The sequence below is a fragment of the Canis lupus genome, chromosome 36, assembly GCF_003254725.2.
Source record: "Canis lupus dingo isolate Sandy chromosome 36, ASM325472v2, whole genome shotgun sequence".
NCBI classification, from domain to species: Eukaryota; Metazoa; Chordata; class Mammalia; order Carnivora; family Canidae; genus Canis; species Canis lupus.
Window position 1 is genome coordinate 16928655 of NC_064278.1, and position 21602 is coordinate 16950256.

Genomic DNA, 21602 nt, shown 5'->3' on the forward strand with positions numbered 1-21602 from the left:
GAGAGAAATGCACTAGACCTATCTGTAGAAATAACCAGTTTCCTTTGGAGACGTGTAAGAGAGGATTCGAATCCGTGAAGAAACATGTTCTATTTTCTACCAGTGTAGACATAATACCCTTTAATAAGTCAACCTCCTCCAATTAAGCTTCATTTTTAAACAAATTTGTAATGAGAATGCCAATGGGATTTTAGGGAGAACTTCACAAAAATGTTCTAATATTCATCTAACAAAGAAATCCATGTAAGAGTATCTAGGAAAATCCTGAAAAAGTAGAATAATGATGTAGGACTTGCCCAGGCTTAAAAATGTATCACAAAGTTATTTCGAGCAAAGCAGAATGGTATTATCACAGGTATAGATACCTAGGACAGGAATAAATAACATATTTGGTCACTCTACCAATTGAGTAGACATGCTCAAGAGTAAACATACATAGTTGGGGTTTTCCTCCCCAAAGGGGCTTCTCACCTCCCAGGCAAGTAGATTTCTACTGGGCATTTTTTTTTTTTCAGTTTATCAACCATGCTGTGGACCCTGAGGGTAAAAATACTATCATATTCTTCATTCTCATGCCTGCACAGTGCCTAGAGGTATTCAACGTTTGATGAGTGTATAAGTGACTATATGAATACATGTGCACTGGAAAGAAAACTTTGATTAATGTTAGGAAGATCCACCAGCTTTAAATCTCTGCCTGAGAGTTATTGACAAAACTCCTTTCTAAGAGTTGACATTAGAATGATACTTTTTAATTTAACAAACCAAATTGCAGTTAATGCCTTAGGCATTTTTCAAATTAAATTATAGACTGCTTTCATGGAAAAAAAATTCATATTAGCCCAAGTGAGTCTCAAATTATTTTTTTAATGTAAGATTACTGAACTGTAAGCACACACAAAACTAGGTATATACTTTTTTAGGTTTATGAACGTTAATTAAGCATGATACCAAAATGCATTTATCAATTAAGTATCCATACTTATAAAACCAGTAAAATCCAAATGAGCAATAGATGGTATTTTATGGAAACTAAATTGCTAATGTTGGGTTTAATCATAGATGTGTTTAGTTGTTTTACATTTCACCAGTTGACTCTTTTGATCTTGAAAATGAAGGACCATTATTTGAGGCTTCCTTATGGTCACTGCTGGTATTTTTAATTTTTACAGTTTCTGAAATTTTATCCATTGATCCATCATATTGGTTGTCCAATGAATTCAGTACATTTCCTTGTACACAATTCGTGCAGTGATGTATACAACACCGAAGTTCGGCACCAAGTCTGGAAGCACAAATGCAGGTGCTGAACTCAATATAGCGTTTGGTCACAGGTGGTCATCCCAATGGTTCAGAATGCTCTTGTATTACTTTTCTTAGATCATAATCTAAAAGAAAACGCCAAATTAAAAAATTCTTTTTTTTTTATTTATTTTTTATTTTTTTTTTAAATTAAAAAATTCTTTCAGGGCGCCTGGGTGACTCAGTCAGTTAAGTGTCCAACTCTTGATTTCAGCTCAGGTCGTGGTCTCAGGGTCATGAGATCGAGCTCGCATACTGGGCTCCACACTCAGCAGGGCATCTGCTAGAAACGCTGTCCCTCTCCCTTTGCCTCTCCTCCCGCTGGCACTCTCTCTCTCTAAAATAAATACATAGGGGATTCCTGGGTGGCTCAGAGGTTTAGTGCCCACCTTCGGCCCAGGGTGTGATCCTGGAGACCCGGGATCGAGTCCTGCATCGGGCTCCCTGCATGGAGCCTGCTTCTCCCTCTGCCTGTGTCTCTGCCTCTCTCTCTGTGTCTCTCATGAATAAATAAATAAATAAATAAATAAATAAATAAATAAATAAATAAATAAAATCTTTTAAAAATTTAAAAAAATATATAAATCTTAAAAAAGAATTCTTTCAGAACTCTGAATCTTAGTTTGAGAAACATCACCCTCGCTTATTTCAAGTAGCAATTGATTTTTTTTTTTTTAAATTCCAGACTAACAGAGGCAACGGGGCAGCATTTTGCAATTGTTGTAAATACATTTTGTGACCATTGATCTATATTTTCAACACCCATCTCTGGCACAAACCAATCGATCCTCCTTTGGAGAGAGGCACTGCTCACCCTCCTCTGCAGAACAAGAAATTGAGGCAGCGATGGCACTCAGGAGCACAGAGAAAATTGTGGTGAAATTTAGATTAGAGGTCAGAGTTGTTTGTATCTCATTGAGAGGGAAAGCAAGTGGTAATCGCACAAATTGCTTAGCCTTTGGCTTGCTCTGACAATCACTTAGACTTTACGTTTTTTTCTGCTCTGGCTAAACAGGACTCCTTGGTATCACAGACCACAATGCATGGGCCTGGTCGAGCACTCGTGCTAAATACATGCTCCCTGCACCTTACCCCTGTGTGTCCTGTTGCAGCCAGAAAGGACTCAATGGAAGCTAATCGCTTGTCTGAGACCACGAGAGCCAGCAGTCAGCCTGAAAGGTGTTATCCACTAATTATAGCCCTGTGAGGGGTGAATGCTCACTATGGGGAGCGACTGTTCTTTCCCAAGTACAGGTGTCCCTTCTTTTTGAGCAGCTGCCAGGTGCTCGGCAGCCTGGGAGCCCTTCAGATAAACAATACCTCAGGTTACCTGGTCTCACCACTGCGTGTGCAGACACAGCCCTCAGGTACCTGGGCATAGACTTGCCTGAGTCACAGCGAGACTACAAGGAATGTGCCTTCAAATCAGACCAAGTCATAACCGCTTCCCCAAATATCAGGGGAACATCGCCTAGACATAGTGACTAGTGTAACCAAAAGAACTCACCAGAGAACATAGAATTCCAGAGAAACTGTGCCAAGAAGATTCCTAAATAATGTTAAATAAGCTACTGGTTAGTATTAAATAGAGTTTTCCTATGCTTGCAACCTTCCTGCCACTCAGCAGAAAAGCATTGGCAAATAACTTCGGTTCTGCAGTTCTTATGATTAACTTGAGTAAGAGCTGGAGTCCTATTTTTAAATGACCAGATTTGACTTATTTGCATGTTTGGAGAAACCTGCCTAAACTAGTCACAGCAAGCCAGGTTGCTCTCGTCCGTAACTTACATTATTATTATTGTTTTCAGGGTCCCCAAGGTAGGGCTTAATCCATTATTAAGAGGGAGTTTGACGTATGATCTTTAATAAGGAGTTCCTTAAATCATGCAAGGTTGGAAAGGCAAATATTTATAAACATGTTCCTACACGCATAAAAGGGAGGACGTAAACCCCACTGCTAACAATGATTATCTCAGGGGCGTGGCATTGGACGGGGTAGAAAATGTCACTTTCTGTTTTATACACTCCTATTGCCTAAGTTGCTTTCATACTGGGCATGTGAGTTGTAACTTCAGAAAAACATTGTTTTTATATAGAATAATTTCATTCCCTTATGAAAAAGGTTTTTTTTTTTAAGGGATTTTATTTATTTATTCAGAAGAGATGCAGAGAGAGAGGCAGAGACACAGGCAGAGGGAGAAGCAGGCTCCCTGCGGGGGGGTCTGATGTGGGACTCGATCCCAGGACCTCAGGGTCACAACCTGAGCCAAAGGCAGACGCTCAACCACTGAGCCACCCAGGTGTCCCCCTTATGAAAAATTAAACTGGATTCACACTCAGCCCAGAGCAAGTTTGATTTAAGGAACATTAGAATAAGTTGATTTGAATGGGGTGACTTTAGGAGGAACTCGTGGAGACAGACATGATCCGGGGTAGAGCCACTTCTACAAGGGGGAGGCATGTCTCCTCTTGGTTTCTTCTCAACAATTAGAAGTAGTATGAAACCAGGAAGATTACCAACCCTTGGGTGGAACCTGGGCAGTGGCAGACAAGATCCAACCTCTGTAGAATGTGATGCCGGGACACAGCCATGAAATCACCTCAGCCTCTGCCAAGTGTTTCTGTTTTATACTCATGCTCTATAACTTTAGCATTTGTGGGCAAATGGAACTTCCATGGTTACGTTCCACTGCAGAGCCCGATGAACTCTGTGTGTTGGGTTGTCATTGAGAAAAAGAACATGCCACCTCTGTGCTGACCTGGCCTGCTGGGGAAACTACTTGGTGAGATTAGACAGACTCATGGTCTAATCCTGATTCTGCCCCTAACCCTTTATGGGTCTCAGTTACCTCAACCCTGTACACATGAGAAGATTGAATGTTATATGACCCCTAAAGTCTCCTTTAGTACAAAACTTTATGACCTCTAGAATGGTCCATAAAGCAAGTATTTTGAGTAGTGAGTACCATAGTTTCTTTCTCATTTGTAAAAGCTCAACTTTCTTAAACAGCCCAACTTTAATTAAACCCAGCAACTCGGTCAGATATGTGTATGTCATAAGTAGCATGATATATTGTCAAAGAGAAGACAGCCTACCCTGTATTATAGGGATGGAAATGGAGTACTGCAAGAAGTGGCTTTTTCATGAAATAAACATGGATTTGGGATTAGGATTTAGTCCTCCATGCCTCAGTGGAGACAAAGCTGCCTTCACTTCTCTCTTCATCAGCAAGGTACCTTAGAAATGAGGGTCATGGCGCCCATTGTCCTTCAAATGACACCTTCGCCCAGAGGCAGAGCTGTGCACAGTGTGGACAGTGCAGAGTGGCACAATAGGTGATATTCCTGTCAAGGCATCCCTGCTCTCATGTGGGTTCCTGAAGGTAGCTGATGAGTCAGTCAGTCACAGGCTGTCAGGCATCTCCCTCAGGGAGGTCTTGGGGAGAGCGAGGCCGGGTGATTGCACACGAAGTGCCTAAACTCTTGGCCACTCTATATGTCGTGCTCGACTTGGGTCACTTCTAAACCCAATTATGGTTTGGTGATGGCCACCCTGTTACATACTATATTGTACAAAATAAGAGAGCAAAGTGATCTTAGGACATCATCTGAAAGGTGAATGCTAACTTGACCGCTTCCTCCGACATACGTTCCTATCTGCTTGTTTCTTCTTCTTCCTCTTTTTCTTCTATATTCTATTTCTTCCTTCTTATCTGACTCATGACTTCCCATGGCACTTCATGACAGCCATTGTGTATTTTTGTTGGCAGCTCAGACCCAGAGATGCTACTGAGTACTATTTGTCAACCATGCAAGACTTGCGTGTGTTTTCTAAATTTCTTCTTGAATATCTCTCCAGGACTAGGCGGTCCTTGGCCTTCTGTAGCCTATGTATGGACTCCTCATCCTGTCTGACAGAAGCACTTGTTCATTCCTACTTTTATGAATACAAGACATAATTGTGATTAAAAACCTTCCATATCTTTGAATAACCAGTCACTCCTTAACTTTATTCTCTCTAGACCAAAGAGCCCCCAGTTCCTTGCAGCTTCACTTATAAGTCATACAGTAGTAATTTTAATTATTCTTGGAACCCTTGCCAGGAGATCTGTATCTTTATATTTTCTTTGTTTTAAAGGGTGGCAAAAATAACACTGTGTGCCAAGTAAAATTTGGTTAAAAGAGAGAAGAAAGTTTTATTTTAAACCTCTCTTTTTAAAAAAAGATTTTATTTATTTATTCATGAGAGACACAGAGAGAGGCAGAGACATAGGCAGAGGGAGAAGCAGGCTCTCTATGAGGAGCCTGATGTGGGACTCAATCCCAGGACCCCGGGATCAGCCCTGAGCCAAAGGCAGATGCTCAACCACTGAGCCACCCAGGTGTCCCTAAAACCTACCTCTTAAAAAAAATCATTTTTTATATGATATATATGACCTGTTCATATAGGTCAGTGTTGTATTGTTTTTTTAAACCATGATTTCACTTAGGTAAATTATTCTTAATTTTAAGTCTTTTTTTTTTTTTTCTTTTTCTTTTTGTGTATCAGTAGTTCCCTAACCTATTTTGGAGTAGAGAGATTTTATCCAAAAGTGAATCGCTTTTCACTCATTTGACTTTCAGGTAAGATTTTTCTGTTTGCAAGGAACAAAGCCTGAGTTCTCAGGCCACCGGGGCTCCTAAGAGTGCCTGTGCACCACAGTGGAAACTGAGAACCTCCAGAATCTGCAGCAGCACCAGGCACAGCACACTCTGATTTCTCATGTTCATCTGTGTAGACACCCACCCTCTTCCTTTCTCTTCACTCTGTATTGCTTCATTCTCCTCTCTCAGTGGACCACCTTGTTCTGCTCCCCTCCTAGCTTTGGCTTGCCTGTGTGCACAAGGCCACAAGGGCCTCTCCTTTCCTCTCCCTACATCGTAGCTTTTCAGCTTAAGTTACTGTTGCCACTTGGTTCGCTCTGTTTTCCAGAGCAAACTCCCAAGAGTGAGGATCTGCTAGGCCCACTCCAGTCTCTGGATAGACTGTGACCCAAGGGCAGTCCAATACCTCCAGGTCAGGTGTTTGCCCCCATCCCATCACCTGTGCTGGGCACGTGAGGTGGTCAATCAGAGCACGTGCAGCATGGAGTGGCTGATTTGGCACTGTGATTAATAAACATCTCTGGGGCATCTAAAGTGATTGAATTATTTTCCCCATTTTCTGAGAGTTAGTTTGAATTTCTATTGTCTTCCAGGTTATTAACAATTTCACTAAAGTCATTAGCACATAAACATTGGGGAAATACATTCTCTTTTTGTCTACCAAATAAATACTGATATTGAATGAGATTTTTTTTTTTTTACAAAGATTTATTTATTTGAGAGAGAGGGAGGGAGTGAGCAGAGGGAGAGAGAATCTCAAGCAGACTCCCTGCTGAGTGTGATGCAGGGCTCCATCTCACGACCTCACGATCACAACCTAAGCCGAAATCAAGAGTAGGGTGCTCAACTGACTGAGCCACCCAGGCGCCCCCTGAATGAAGTAGATTCTAAGAATAAACACAATCAGACTTTCTTCGGAACATCACAGGTGGACACTGTCGCAGTGATCACTACTGCCTTGTGATTTCAATCTGAAAGCCATGATCCCAACTGATACCAAAATAAAGTCAAAAGATAATGCTTTTTCTTGATTGATAACTTCAAAAAGTCACATATTCTAGAAATTAGTTGGGGGTGGAGTCAGGCAGTCTAGAGCTGGCCTGCCTAGGATCAAAAGCTGGCTTGGACACCTCTGATCTGTATAACTTGGGGGACTTATGTGACCCTGCTACTCCTCAGTTTCCTCATGCATAAAATGGGATCGCTAAGAATATTTCTGATGCTCGTTATTGTGAAGATTAAATGAATGCATCAATGTAAAATGTTAGGAACTACCTATCACATGGTATAAATCCCATAAATTTTAGTTATTATTGTGATAATTCCCTAACCTTTGTTGAATACCAATTGTATAGCTTAAGCTAGTTTGAGGTGGGATTCTGTGATTTTTAAACCACTGTGGTCTTATTCAAGAAAATGCAAGTGGATCTCTAGACTGGTTTGTTATGCCAAGCGCTTTATAGAATCACATTGGCAATCTCCTGTCACCTTCATATATATAATTTCACAAGTCTTCTGTTGTTATGAATGTTTAAAACTGCCTGTGATCAAATTGAGGGCAGTTGCACAATTTTTATGGTCTTCCAGAATATTAGATATCTAATTTTCTTTATTCCAATTAAAGTTTCCTTAATTTAATATGACATATTTTTACAAAGCTAATTCTTTGAATCTTGTAGTGACATTTCATTGTTCTTGACATTTTTTCCTCTCTGCTACTTCTGGGTATGGTAACTTGAAACTCCCAATATGTTGGTGTGAGTCTGTAGTGAAAGAGACGCAGGAGGTACTCTTGAATTCAAGTTCATGAGCTGTGAAAGGCCTGATAAAGAAATGTGGTATTGCTAGTTGTCATCTGGACTAAGCTGCAAAAGTTCTGCTCCAAGGTTCTATCACACTAAATACACTTATCTTGCTAAGTATACATATCGGGTTCTATGCCTCCAAACAGGCAGCCTCTTCTAACCTAGTGGTAAACATTTTGATTAGTGAGAAGTGTTTTCACATCTGCTTATTTCAAGCTTAAGTGCTTTTCTCCTTCTCACAGAAAAATTGAGATAAAGCAAATATCATCATCTCCATTCATTTCCATTTGCAGTTTCAGCTCGTATGTAAATATGAGGCTCGGAGGACCAGAAAATGCCCTAAATTAGCACAGTATTATAACTGCATCGCCCAATGCTAGGGAGTGATGGGAAATTGGTATTCCTCATGGAGCTGTGGTGAATATTCATTTTTCCATCTGGAAACTAAGCATATGCTATTTAAGAGATTGAAAAGTGGTGTGACTTCAGCCTTGTGACTACTAAACTTTACAATCTTGAGGGTGTAATTCACATGAAAAACACGAATGTGTTGCCCTAGAAGTAGAGGAATGAGAAATAGAACTGAACTAGCTGCGGAGGCTGATTCAGTCTTTTTTTCCGGAGGTAACCTGGGGTACAAGCATGTTAAGAAGCAGTCTCGGGTGGGGACTCAGGACCACACTTTGATCACTTTTATGCGGGGCCGTGGGAACTTGGAGACATTCTCTGCTCATTTCTCCGCAGGATTCCAATTTCAACAAGAATTGCCGGGATTTCCTAAGAAATACGGAATATTGAGGAAATGGAAAGAAATTGAGTAACACGAAGACACACCTTATGCCTTAAATAAAATCTTGTAGTTAGAGTGTGGATTGAAAGCCTCCCGGGGACTGACAGCTCGTTTCTCTGCTCTCTGGAAATTAATGGGCTTGGCTTTGTATCTCCAACTGTTCTGCACAAATGAACCAAACTGGGAATCAGTTGGAGTCAGTGAAGCTTAACACAACTCCAGCTATTGTTTACATGGCTCCCATGAAACCCCTGTGCCAAACTGATTAGATTTACAGTTCATTCGATAAGCTTGTCTGCTCATGGCACATAAGGCAGTGAACCTTTTTACAAAATGAAACTGGAGCTGGAGAGGGGGGATAAGGCCTTTAATGAAGAGGGAGGCTGAGAGACATTGGTGGGAGATCTTCTAAGCTTTTAGACCGCCTCCCTTATGCCGGGATTCTTATGCTCGTGTTGGAATGACACTTTGGGATTCAGCCTCTGCAGTGCCATTTCAGAATATGTTCTAATAATGGATATATATATATAATCTATAATGGATATATATATAATCTATAATGGATATATATATATATATATATAACACTACTGGGAACTAGGGATGATAAAAGACTCTTGTAGGTAAAACTGGGTCAGGGAGCCCCATGTGGACCAGTGGAAGCTATTACCAACTGCACAATGCCAGACAGAGCTGCTTTTTGTTTTTCCCTATAGTCCATGCTAGACGCTGGGAGAAACTGTACAAAGCCTACCCTATTTGTACATGCTTTGGACCTATTATTGAGTGATTAAGAATTAGTCATGGAGCCATGAAATCATCACCCTCAAAACTCTATCTAGTTACCTTTCAGCAAGTATAAGTGATCTCATTTCTCTAAGAGCATCACCCAATAGTTTTGCCAACCATGGCCTACCACTGTGGACTTGCTCCCCCTGAGAAAGATTGGCAGAGGAGGAGTCAGCTGAATAGAAGTTGATGACCACCATCAGAGGAGTCCCACATGGGGACTTTATACTACATCTGTTTTGGCTAGCTATTGTTTGACATAAACTACCCTAAAACTTAGTGGCTTAAAACAATAGCCACTTTATTAATATCTTACAGTTCTGTGGGTCTGGAATCCAGACAGAGATTGGCTGGGTGCTGCTTTTGCTCCACATGGTCTCAGCAGGGATTACTTGGTAGTATTCAGTTGGTGACTGGGCAGGTTTATAGGGTCTGAGATAGCTTTAGTCCCATACCTGGCACTTTGCCATGGACAGCTGAAGGCTGGACCATGTCCTCTCCACATGGTCTCATGGTTGCTCCACTATAGAAGTCGAACTTCTTACCTGGCAGCTTAGAGTACAAGAAGGAGTGTTCCAAGAGTCCCAGGAATGGGCTATAAGGCTATTTATGCATCAGCCTGGAAAGTCCCAGAAGATCACATCTGCTAATTTTTATTAGTCAAGAAAATCTCTAAGGCCAGTTCAGATTCAAGGGTGAAGGAGTTAGACCCCACCTCTCAAGGAGAGGAAAATTAAAAAATCCATGGCCATCTTGAGTCTTCCTCAAACATTTTCTTGTGACCTTAGAACCCTAAAAAAGAATCCAATATTGTAACTCATTTCTCAAATCTCTTACCCAATGATATGAAAAAAATATGGAAGAAAACTCAAGAAACCCTTATGTATACACAGAGCATGCACTGAGTGTTTAGTACTATTTAGTAAACCCTGGTATGCACTGATTAATATTTAGTAACAATCGAGAGATCCATTAAATGGAATATATGATTGAGAGTAATTGCACAGGTTCCAAATAGGTAACTCTTGGCTGACAGTTTTACTATTAACCTTGAATAAATCCCAGGGAAAATGGATGTTTATATAAAACAATTTAGTCCGTAAGGATGAAACTCTGGGACTCACACATTGGATGCCTTTTCCCACTGTTTACCTCATGCTTTGTCTTTTTTTTTTTTCTTGCTATGACTATGCTGTCTCACCCACTGTGTCTCCAGATTTCCATCTAAACTATAGTTGTGGTTCTGAACCACAGCATATCATCCTTGCAGGTGCAAACAGAAGCCTATTTTCCCCAGTCTTTTGATTTTCATTGCAATAAAAACATCACATCAGTAGTATTGCTTCAAGCTCATGAGCCTCAGCTGGGTCTGCTTTGTATCCTCAATGCATGCTTTCTCCCAGAAATCTTTTCCTGAGAAGGCCTAGCTGGCATGGAGATTCCTCCCAGTTAGGCATATACAGCTGGAAGGGGGAGAGGGCAGGGTGTGTGCAGACTGCCTCAGGTATACACTGTTGGTTGGATTGGGTGGTGGAGCTGGGGGGAGGTTAGGGAAGCTTATCACCTGAACCCTCCCCACTTCATGGTGACTTCCCATTTGTCACCATGTCTTCTGTTTATTTGGTGACTAAAGGATGAGGCACAGTGATGCTGGCAGCATTGTGAGGACTTGGGGACAGCAGATCAAAGAGTGAAGCAAATATATTTTCCAATGTAGGAGATCTAGCCCTCCAAGGACCCTGCTGCTTTCTTAGTTCAAAGGACTTCTGGATTTTCAGCCTTCATGCTCCACTCTTCAAGCTCCGCCCAGCCTCCCCAGAATCCTTTGCTAAGAATTTCTACTCCAGATTCTGCAGTACACTTTCATTTATTTTCCTGCCTTTGAATTGTTGGTGGGATTAGAGCATCAGAGACCTTGAGTCCAGACCTTGTTAACTGGCTGACCTGACGCAGGGGTTTTACATTTCTATGAAAATTACTGATTTTTAGAGGAATCTGGGTAAGGAGGGGGGTATATGCCCTTTCAATAAAGTATACACTCTTGGGTATGCTCTATTTTAAGCATGTAATACAAGGGTGACATATTTTCTTTAAAAAACAAACAAACAAACAACAAAACCAAACACAAAACCCCTAAACTTCAAAGAAGAGTACTGGCATAAAAGTGAAAAACGTAGGTATTATAACCAGTCATTTTTTTAGTAGTTTCCATGAATAATTAGTTCCTAGTTATTGGTACCACGGATACAAGAATGAGTAAAGCTCGGCCTCCTCTTTGAAGGAACTAAGTTTAGTAGCACAGAGTTTTCTGTAAGCAGATGAATCGCAGTATCACTCAGTATGAAGTGGGAGAGAGGTGTATGCAGAGTGTTGAGGGAGTCTGAGAAGGGAGTGCGTGGGCCGACGGTCACGGTGTCTACTCAGTGCTCCTCTCCTCTTTGAATATTTATTGTAAGTGGTTAGTGGCTAGAATATATATATATATATATATATATATATATATATATTTCCTTTTAATTAACACTTGAAAAGATTTCAACTTTGGGATATATTTTAAAAATACACATAACACTAAAACTATTCTTCCTGCAATTGAATTATTTAAAAAAATACAGATTGAAGTTATTTATAACCACGATAGCCATTGCTAGATGACTGGAGTCAGCACATGAAGAAAGTCTCAGAGGAATAAATGTATTTTGGTTATTTACAGAGTGTAAATTGGGAAATTCTAATAGCCCTTCAAAATCAAAGAGCTGACTGTCTCCTATACTCTGTTACCTTCTTTTCAACCAATGTGGCATTTACCCAAACTTTTCTGTAACCCATAGCAACTGGGGATGGGTTGGTTACTCCGGGAAAGTGAATTTCTGGAGCATTGGGGTGGAGCCTCTATTTGCTGGTAGGGTCCAAGGCTGAAAAAGTCCACCCTGGCAGGAATCCCCCTGGTTAGCTTTTGAGGCTTTCCACCCTTCTGTAGGCAGGAAGAACATGCAAATGTGTTTATGTCTGAACAGCCCAGCCTAGCTGATACAGTGTTCCTGGTGGTGTTTTCCTGCCAGAGAACCTTCCATCAAGCTCACTCTTGGTGAACTGCTACAGTTCCTGGTTTGGGGGGCAGGAAATTGGCGTTGGTGGGCCAAAGCTGAAGAAGCCTAAGAAGGTGTGGTCTTGGTTACCAAATCAGAAGTTGCGATATCCTGAGTCTTAATTTGATCAGAGACCCTGACATTCTCTCTTATAAAAGGTCTCCGCTTTGATGTCTCCGGATACAGAATTTGGACAATGTCTTTTGCCTTTTGAAAATGTACTTACGATGATTTTTTTTGGATGTTTGATGATTTTTCAAAATGAAATGTGATATAAGTGTCACCAGGCCCATTTTTCTCCTTTTTCACCAGGAATGCCCAGAAATACGTTGTATAATGCAGAACTGTTCAACCCCTCACTTTTAATCCTGCGATCTGGAACAGCAAAGGCATTGTTTCAGGAACATTCTCAGCTATTAGGTGGTCCAAATTTCTGCATTCTTTTCCTGCTTTCTTTGTTTTTTGTTCTATATGGTGGTATGTTCACAGGGCAGAATTTATTACCTTGCCTTCAAGTGTCTTGTTAAATAGTGGGTACTGTTATTTGCATGCAAATGGCTTGCTTTCCACATTCAAAAATCTTGAAAAAAATTTGAAGTTCAGGGTCCAATTTTTCTAAGTTGCATGTTCCGCTAACTACCCTGCCAACTTATTTTCAGTGAGCAGGATGTAGTAGATGAGCTAAAGCTTCAAACACAGTAACAATGATTTGTAAGTTGGCCGTCGTTTTGGATAACCCTTGCAGTAACTCTCCCGCTGGTTGAACAGATTGTGAAAAGAGGAAGATAAGAATGTGTTTGGGAACGTCCTTCAACTTTCATCTTATTCTCCCACCAGGCCTCCTAGCTGGCAAGTCCTCTGAGCTGTTTTTCTCTTTCCAGCTTATGGTGTCCAGTTTGCGGCCAGTTGTTGTCCCTGTGAACACTGCAAGAGATGCAAGCCACCTAGAGCCAGTGTCAAGTACCAACTTGCTTCCACCCCAATGTCAGGCACTGAGAAACTGCCATGACAGGGACTGTTTGCCGATCTCTAATGGGAAGGAATAGTTTATCCTGACCATTTACATGAAGTGAATGTGGGGTACAAATGACATCACATGTTCTCTCTCCCTGTATTTAAAGTCCATTACCTGAACCAGCTCTTGTATTATTTTCTAGTGTATTTTCTCCTCCTTCGTTTTCATCGCTACCATGTTGTTTGCTACATACTTAATAGAAGACACTGTGCTGTATACTTCATGTATATAATTCATTTAATCTGTATAATAACCTGGTGAGATCAGAATTCTGACCATTTTATGGATTGGAAAATTGAGTCCTAGAGAAGTAGAGGAACTTGTCCAGCCCCTCAGTTGGGAAGTGGGTGAGGCTAAGCTGCCTCCTTTGAGTCCTTACCTTGACCTGAATGGATGCACTCCAGAGATCACTGGTCTAACTCAGAATCAGCTTGTTTTTTTTTTTTTTTTCTTTTCTTTTCACTGACGCTTTTTACAGGAAGCAAGAAATTTTTTCCTTAAAGAAGTCAATTTAAAAAATATCTCCTCCAAGTGTGGCCTTTCAATATACAAAAAATTAAAATACAGAAATCCATTGCATTTCTATACACTACTAATGAAATAGCAGAAAGAGAAATTAAGAAAACAGTCCCATTTACGATTGCACCAAAAATAATAAAATACCTAGGAATAAACTTAACCAAAGAGGTGAAAGACCTATACTCTGAAAACCATATAAGACACTGATGAAAGAAATTGAAGATGACACAAACACATGGAAAGATATTCCATGCTCATGGACTGGAAGAACAAATATTGTTAAAAAGTCCATACTACCCAAAGCAATCTATAGAGGTAACAATCTCTATTAGAATACCAACAGCATTTTTCACAGAACCAGAACAAATAATCCTAAACTTTGTATGGAACGACAAAAGACCCTGAACAGTCAAAGCAATCTTGAAAAAGAACAAAACTGGAAGTATCACAATCCCAGATTTCAAGATCTACTCCAACCAGCAGTAATCAAAACGTATGGTACCGGCACAAAAATAGACCCAAAGATCAATGGAAAGAATATGAAGCTCAGAAATAAACCTACAAAAAAAAAAAGAAATAAACCCACAGTTATATGGTCAATTAATTCTTTGATAAAGGAGGCAAGAATATGCAATGGTAAATGATAATCTCTTCAACAAGTGGTGTTGGGAAAACTGCACAGCTACAAAAGAATGAAACTGGACCACTTTCATATATCATACACAGAAAAAAACTCAAAATGGATTCAAGATCTAAATGGAAGACCTGAAACCATAAAATTCCTAGAAGAGAGCATAGGCAGTAATCTCTGACATTTTTCTCGATATGTCTCCTCAGGCAAGGGAAACAAAAGGAAAATTAAGTTATTGGGACTATATCAACACAAAAGCTTTTACACAGTGAAGGAAGCCATCAACAAAACAAAAGACAACCTACCAAATGTAAGAATACATTTGCAAATGATATATCCAATAAAGGGTTAATATTCAAACTATAGAAAGAACTTCTAAACTCAACACCAAAAAAGCCAAGTAATCCAGTTAAAAATGGACCAAAGGCATGAATAGACATTTCTCCAAAGAAGACATACAGATGGCCAACAGACATATGAAAAGATGCTCAACATCACTCATCATCAGGGTAATGCAAGTCAAATCCACAATATCACCTCACACCTGTCAGAATGGCTAATATCAAAAACACAAGAAACAACAAGTGTTGGAGAGGATGTGGGGAAAAAGGAACACTCTTGCACTGTTGGTGGGAATTCAAATTGGTGCAGCCACTGTGGAAAACAGTATGGAGCTTCCTCAAAAAATTAAATCATTAAAAAATTTTTAAATTAAAAATTATTTAAGAAATTATTATATTCTATTAAAAATAGAATTACCATATGTAATTCCACTACTGGGTATTTACCCAAGAAAATGAAATTGCTAATTCAAAAAGATATATACACTCCTATGTTTACTGCAGGATTGTTTCCGATAGTTAAGATATGGAAGCAAGCCAAGTGTCCATCAATAGATGAATGGCTATGGACATCCCTGGGTGGCTCAGTGGTTTAGCGCCCAGCTTCAGCCCAGCGCATGATCCCAGAGTCTCGGGATCGAGTCCCACATCAGGCTCCCTGCATGGAGCCTGCTTCTCTCTCTGCCTATCTCTCTGCCTCTCTCTGTGTGTCTCTCATGAATAAATAAAACAAAATCTTTTAAAAAAAATAGATGAATGGCTAAAGAAGATGTGGCATATACACACAATGGAATATTACTTAACTACAAAAAAGAATGAAATCTTGCCATTTACAACAACACGGATGGATCTAGAGGGTACAATGCCAAGTGAAAGAAGTCAGAGAAAGACAAATACCACGTAATTTCATCTCATGTGGAATTTACTATATATATGTATGTATCTAATCATTATATGCCTTAAATTTATACAATGCTATATGTCAATTATCTTTCAATGAAACCAGAAAAATAAATAAAATATATCTGGGTTTTAAACTAAGGTATAGCTGGCAATTTGAATTCTCCTGATTCTAGCCAACTTTATTGATCCTTAAGGTAAAGCAATTCTTTGGGGGTTGATGCTATCATTATCCCTACTTCCTAGCTAGGGAAACTGAGGCATAGAGAGATTACATGGTTTAAGGTCATCTGACCAGGCTAGAACAGAGAGAGAATTTGAAGCAAGGGTCTTGGGTTCCACGGACCATGTGCTCCAGGAAACATGCAAAACTGTCAGGATAATGCAACCACAAAATGAGAATAAGGAGAAATTTTCAATAGCTAGTTTCTATGCTGCCTCAAAAGCCACAAATAGGATATTCTCTGCTGTTGGTGATGATGAAGTCAGTACAACAGAGAACCTGATAGCAAAATGATTACAGTAGGTCCCAGGAAATGGAAAATATTTCAGGCATGACATGGGTTTCTCCGACTTCTCCACAGGTGACCAATAGTTTAAAATTACTTGAAAGCTCCCCTACCAAAGGCAGGATATAGAACAAATAATTTTTTTTGAAAAGTGTATTGGTAAAATATACTTCAAAAGCTCTCACCTGAGCAAATATCTATTCAGACTTCACTGACTTTTTATTTAAAATTTTGTTTGTAGGGGATCTCTGGGTGGCTCAGTGGTTTAGCGCCGCCTTCAGCCCAGGGCCTGATCCTGGAGTCCTGGGTTCAAGTCCCACGTCGGGCTCCCTGCATGAAGCCTGCTTCTCCCTCCTCCTGTGTCTCCGCCTCTCTCTCTCTCTCTCTATGTCTATCATAAGTAAATAAAAATCTTTAAAATTTTGTTTGTAGAAGTATCTACTGTGATTTTATATTCATATTCTTAGGCATTCCTGTCTGTCTTCTAATCAGCCTTTTTGGGAACATGACACGATTTTGTCATAACTGGATTTGTAGAGCCCTTCTTGCAATGTGCACACACATACACACACATGCCATGCCCTATGTGGTCAGCATGCCTTTATCATGAAGTTAACTCTCTCCATTTGCCTCCAGACAAGTGTCTTCTTATCTCAGATTTATTTTTTGCATTAAAACTATGCACCTCCCTCCCCAGGTCTCTACTTCATAATTTTTAGGTTTCTTGCTTCTTTCATTTCTTCTCCCCAGAAATGGACAATATCTTCAGCAGATCCCGAAAGACCTCTACATCTCCCGTCCGCAAGGTACTTCTCTCTTCTGTTAGCCTGACCTATTTCCATGGCAATGACAACTGATTCACAAAACGTGATTATTACAGTTAATCAGGAAAAGCTGACAGTCTTCAAAGAGATTCTTGTTAAGAGTCTGAGTTTTATTCCACTTCAAGTATGTTTGGCATCCTAGGCAGGAGATAGGTGAAAGGTAGGAGTGTGGTTGAAGGTTTTCCATCTGTGATGGGAACTCAAGACACTCCGGAACAAGTCTCTCATCCTTAGTTTTCTTTATCCTTTCCTTTTCCCAAACAAGCATCGTTGAATTCAGCAGCACTCTGTACTTAGTTGCTATTTTAAATTTAACATTATTTAAAATGTCAGTTTGAGCACAATCAATATTTGGGATCAAGGACGTAACTGGTTATTCAAATGTCATCTATTAAAGGGATCTGGGGAAGGGAGCAGCAAATGGTGCAGAGAATAACCCTTGGAGGAGAGGAGTGATATTCAGTATCATGAACAGCTGCTATGACACCCGCACACCCAACCTAGCAGCACAAAAGCTTAAACCTCTAGTTGCTGTATTGTGGGGAAGCTGGTGAGTCCTAGGAAAGTGGCCACGGTGGGGGAAGTTGAACCTGGGGAGCTCAGGACAGAGCTTTTATCAACCAGTTTAGAAGTATTTCAGTAACCATTACAGCCAGGTCAGTGGCTCCCACTGGGTACCAGCCTGCAGTGAGGGTCACTGTGATCTAACTGTAATAGCTTGGACCTGTTTCTCTGCCCATACTAGGTGTTCAACATGAAGAAAAAAGGCTATCTTGCTTGAAAAATCATAATACAGATGTTTCTTGGTTTACTCGATTAGTTTCACAATCTTATCAAGATTATTTTGCATTTGTTAAAAGACTGTGATCTCCAACATTGTCTACTGACTTTGAACTCACTGCACCCCACTTTTGACTATAGTTGAGTGGAGTTATTGACCGGCAGAGGAGTGGGACATGCCCCTCCTATGCTGAGGGACTTGCTCTGGCAGCTGTTCCACCCGAGGACCCTTGATGAGGCTTAGGCAGCAGTTTTGTGCAGTGTAGGCTGCTCCCTTGGTACAAATATTCCTTTAGGTGAAGGGCATCCCTATCCCTACACCACATGCACACACAGAACTCCAGGTCTTCCCTGGGACTGTACTCTGTTTCTGTTTTTTAAAAGATTTTATTTATTTGACAGAGAGAGAGAGAGCAAGCACAAACATGGAGAGTGGCAGGCTGGAGAGGGAGAAGCAGCCTTCCCCCTGGGACTCGATCCGGGGACCCTGAGACCATGACCTGAGCCAAAGGCAGATGCTCAACCAACTGAGCCACCCGGTGCCCTCTGCTTCTGTTTCCAATGCAGGGATATCAGATTGCAAGGCAGGCTCCTCAAGGCATTCCGGGAGCCTACAGACAGGCACTTCTTAAGCTTTTTTAATGCCATGGGACCCTTTTGTCAGGGTGCCAAAGACCATGAATCTCTTTTCAGAACAAGGTTTTTAAAAGCATAAAATACGTGGGATTACAAAGGAAACCAATTATCTTGAAATACAGTTAAAATGTAAAAAACAATTTGTATTGTAGCAGTATGTGTACTTTTTACTTTTTTATTTTTTATTTTTATTTATTTATTTTTAAATTTTTATTTATTTATGATAGTCACACAGAGAGAGAGGCAGAGACACAGGCAGAAGGAGAAGCAGGCTCCATGCACTGGGACCCCGACGTGGGACTCGATCCCGGGTCTCCAGGATCACGCCCTGGGCCAAAGGCAGGTGCCAAACCGCTGCGCCACCCAGGTATCCCTATTTTTTTTTTTTTTAAGATTTATTTATTCATGATAGACACACACAGAGGGAGAGAGAGAGGCAGAGACAGGCAGAGGGAGAAGTGGGTTCCATGCAGGGAGCCGGATGTGGGACACTCGATCCCAGGACTCCAGGATCACACCCTGGGCCCAAGGCAGGTGCTAAACTGCTGAGCCACCCAGGGATCCCCTATATATACTTTTTTTTCTTTTACTTTTTAATTAACCTATTGCATAACAAGATCTAGCAGAGGGTCTACCTAATAACCACTGTAATCGAAGGTATTGTAACATCTATGATGTGATGTAAAAAAAACCCTGTGGTTTCTACTGGAGAATAAGTCATAGGTCCTTACCCTACTGCCACTGTGTTGTGTTGCCTACATTCATAATGGAAGGAAATGCTAAATGTTAGAGGCTTAGTGAAATGAAAAATGTAAATTTTTTGTCACCGAAATCTCACAGTACCCCTGAATTCTCTCTCCCCTGCCCAAGAACTCTTGCCAATAGTTACCCCAGAGGTCAACACCTCACTGACCTCACTGGAGGCCACACCCCATGCTCTGGAGGCAGGAGGCTTTAGACCACCCACACAGAGCTCTGAGCTGCCTCCTGGCCAGGATCTAGTCCTGCGAATCTGGGGGCAGGAAAGAAGGGCCCCCGAGCCCATAGGTATCAACTTTTTTTTTAAAAATATTTTATTTATTCATGAGAGACACAGAGAGGCAGAGACCCAGGCAGAGGGAGAAGCAGGCCCCATGCAGGGAGCCGACGCGGGACTCGATCCCAGGACCCCAGGATCACGCCCTGGGCTGACGGCAGATGCTCAACCGCTGAGCCACCAGGTGCCCGGAACCCTCTTAATCCCCCATATCCTTTACAGTCGAGGAGCTGCTCCTGAGCTTCGTTGCACCCAGAAACCAAGTTTTGAACTGCCGCGCCCCGTGTGACTCCCGCCCGGAGCTCTCCTCGCCGCCGGGCACATCCTGGGTGCTCGGGGTCAGGGCTGGGCTTGTTCTCTGACGTGCGAGGAGAAGAGCCCCCGCACCGGAGCGTTCCGCGGGCCGGGGTCACAGCCGCGCTCCGCTGCCTGCATCGTGCGCCCGGCGTCGGCGTGGACGGCTGCGGCCCGGGGGCTGGACCGCGCCTGCAGCCCCCCCGCCCCGGGGCCTCGTTGGCGGAGCACCCCCCCCCCCCCCCCGGCCCGGGGCTCCCGCGGCCGCTGCGGGGCCAGGTGGGCGGCGGGGACGCGGCGGGCCGGGAAGGTGCGCGGCGGGCGGCGGCGGGAGGCGGGCGGCGGGCGGCGGCGGGGAGGGAGCGGAGGGCAGGGCCGGGGCGGGGCCGGCGGCCTCGTCACTTGATAAAACGCCGGCGAGTCTCCAGAGAACAACGGGCTCATTGAGCGGAGCGGCCGGGAGCTGCCCGCGAGGGGGAGCGGCCGGCGGCAGCGCGACTCGTCCCGGGGGTGGGGCCGGCGCGGTGGCCCGAGGAGCCCCAGGCGGAGGAGGCGGCGGCGGCGGCGGCCTCGAACCCGGCCCGAGCGCAGGGCGCCGCGGCTCCCGCCCGCTCCCCTCCGCTCCCCTCCGCTCCCCTCCGGGGCGCCGGCCCATGGCGGCCGCGGGGCGGCTGTGGCTGCTCTACCTGTCGGCGGGGCTCCTGCCCCGGCTCGGCGCCGCCTTCAACCTGGACACCCGCGAGGACCATGTGATCCGGAAAGCCGGGGAGCCCGGGAGCCTCTTCGGCTTCTCGCTCGCCATGCACCGGCAGCTGCAGCCCGAGGACCGGCGGCTGTAAGTTCCCGCCTCCCCCCCGGGCGCCGGCCCGCGCCAGCAGCGACCCGGGCGCGCCGCGTTCCCGCCCGGATCCCCGCCCCGCCCCGCCCCGCCCCGCCCGGATCCGCGCCCCGCGCCCCGCGCCCCGGGGAGCCCCGCCAGCAGCCCCGCCCGCCGCCGCGCCGCCCCCGATTCGGCCCTGGAAACCCGAGCCCCGCGGACCGCGGCCCCGCTGCCCGGCGGGACTGCCCTCGGCCCCGGGAGAGTTTACTTTTTTTTTCTTTTTGCTGCTTCTCTTTTAAACAAAGTGCTTCCCGGCGGTCCTTCCCCGCGGGCACGTTTGCCGGGACCCCGGCAGGTGGCACGCTCGGCTGAGCTTCCCGCGTGTGTCCGGGGCGGGGGCTGCCTGGGACCGCGGTGGAGAAGACCCGGGCCTGCCCCGGCCCCCGCGACACCGCGCGCCCCGCAGAAGTGGCACAGCCACTTTGCATCCTGCCCTGCGTGGGTTTCCGCGCACGGCGGGCGCTCCTGCGGGAGCTGCTCTTCATTCCTCCCCAACACCCCGTTTTCAAAAGATGGAATTGACCAAGCACCTGTTCGCACGACTAGATCAGCTGCAAAAACAAGACCCTCGGAGCGGGTCCCCGCCCCCCCCCCCGCCCCCCGCCAAGGCCCCGGAGCGCCCGGCGGTGCCCGAAGACCCTTCGGGCCTCTGCGTTTTGCAGGCCCGAGCCCAGGGGTTAAAGCAAAAAAATATCCGGTCTGGGCCCGGGCTTTGCAAACATAGTTTGGAAGACAACCCCCTCCCCCTCCCCTAGTGTAGCGGCGCTCCTCCCGGGAGAAAGTGGAGACTGGCATAGCTTAGCCTCTCTTTTTCTTTC

At 43.6% G+C, this 21602-nt stretch overlaps 1 protein-coding gene and 1 long non-coding RNA gene across 3 annotated transcripts in view; one reads left to right on the forward strand and one right to left on the reverse strand.

Moving 5' to 3' along the window:
* Window positions 1-847: 847 nt before the first annotated feature.
* Window positions 848-20731, reverse strand: LOC112668104 (uncharacterized). Its single transcript, XR_007408600.1, has 2 exons — window positions 20591-20731; window positions 848-1388 (listed from the first exon to the last, which is right to left on the reverse strand). It is a non-coding gene; the product is annotated as an uncharacterized LOC112668104 (long non-coding RNA).
* The window catches only part of ITGA6 (integrin subunit alpha 6), a 79248-nt gene continuing 77989 nt past the window's right edge, over window positions 20344-21602 (forward strand). For both annotated transcript variants that reach the window (XM_025460191.3, XM_025460192.3), the window contains exon 1: window positions 20344-20739. In XM_025460191.3, coding sequence (XP_025315976.1) covers window positions 20558-20739 — 182 coding nt within the window. In that variant the 5' untranslated portion in view covers window positions 20344-20557. The remainder of the gene's footprint in view (window positions 20740-21602) is intronic.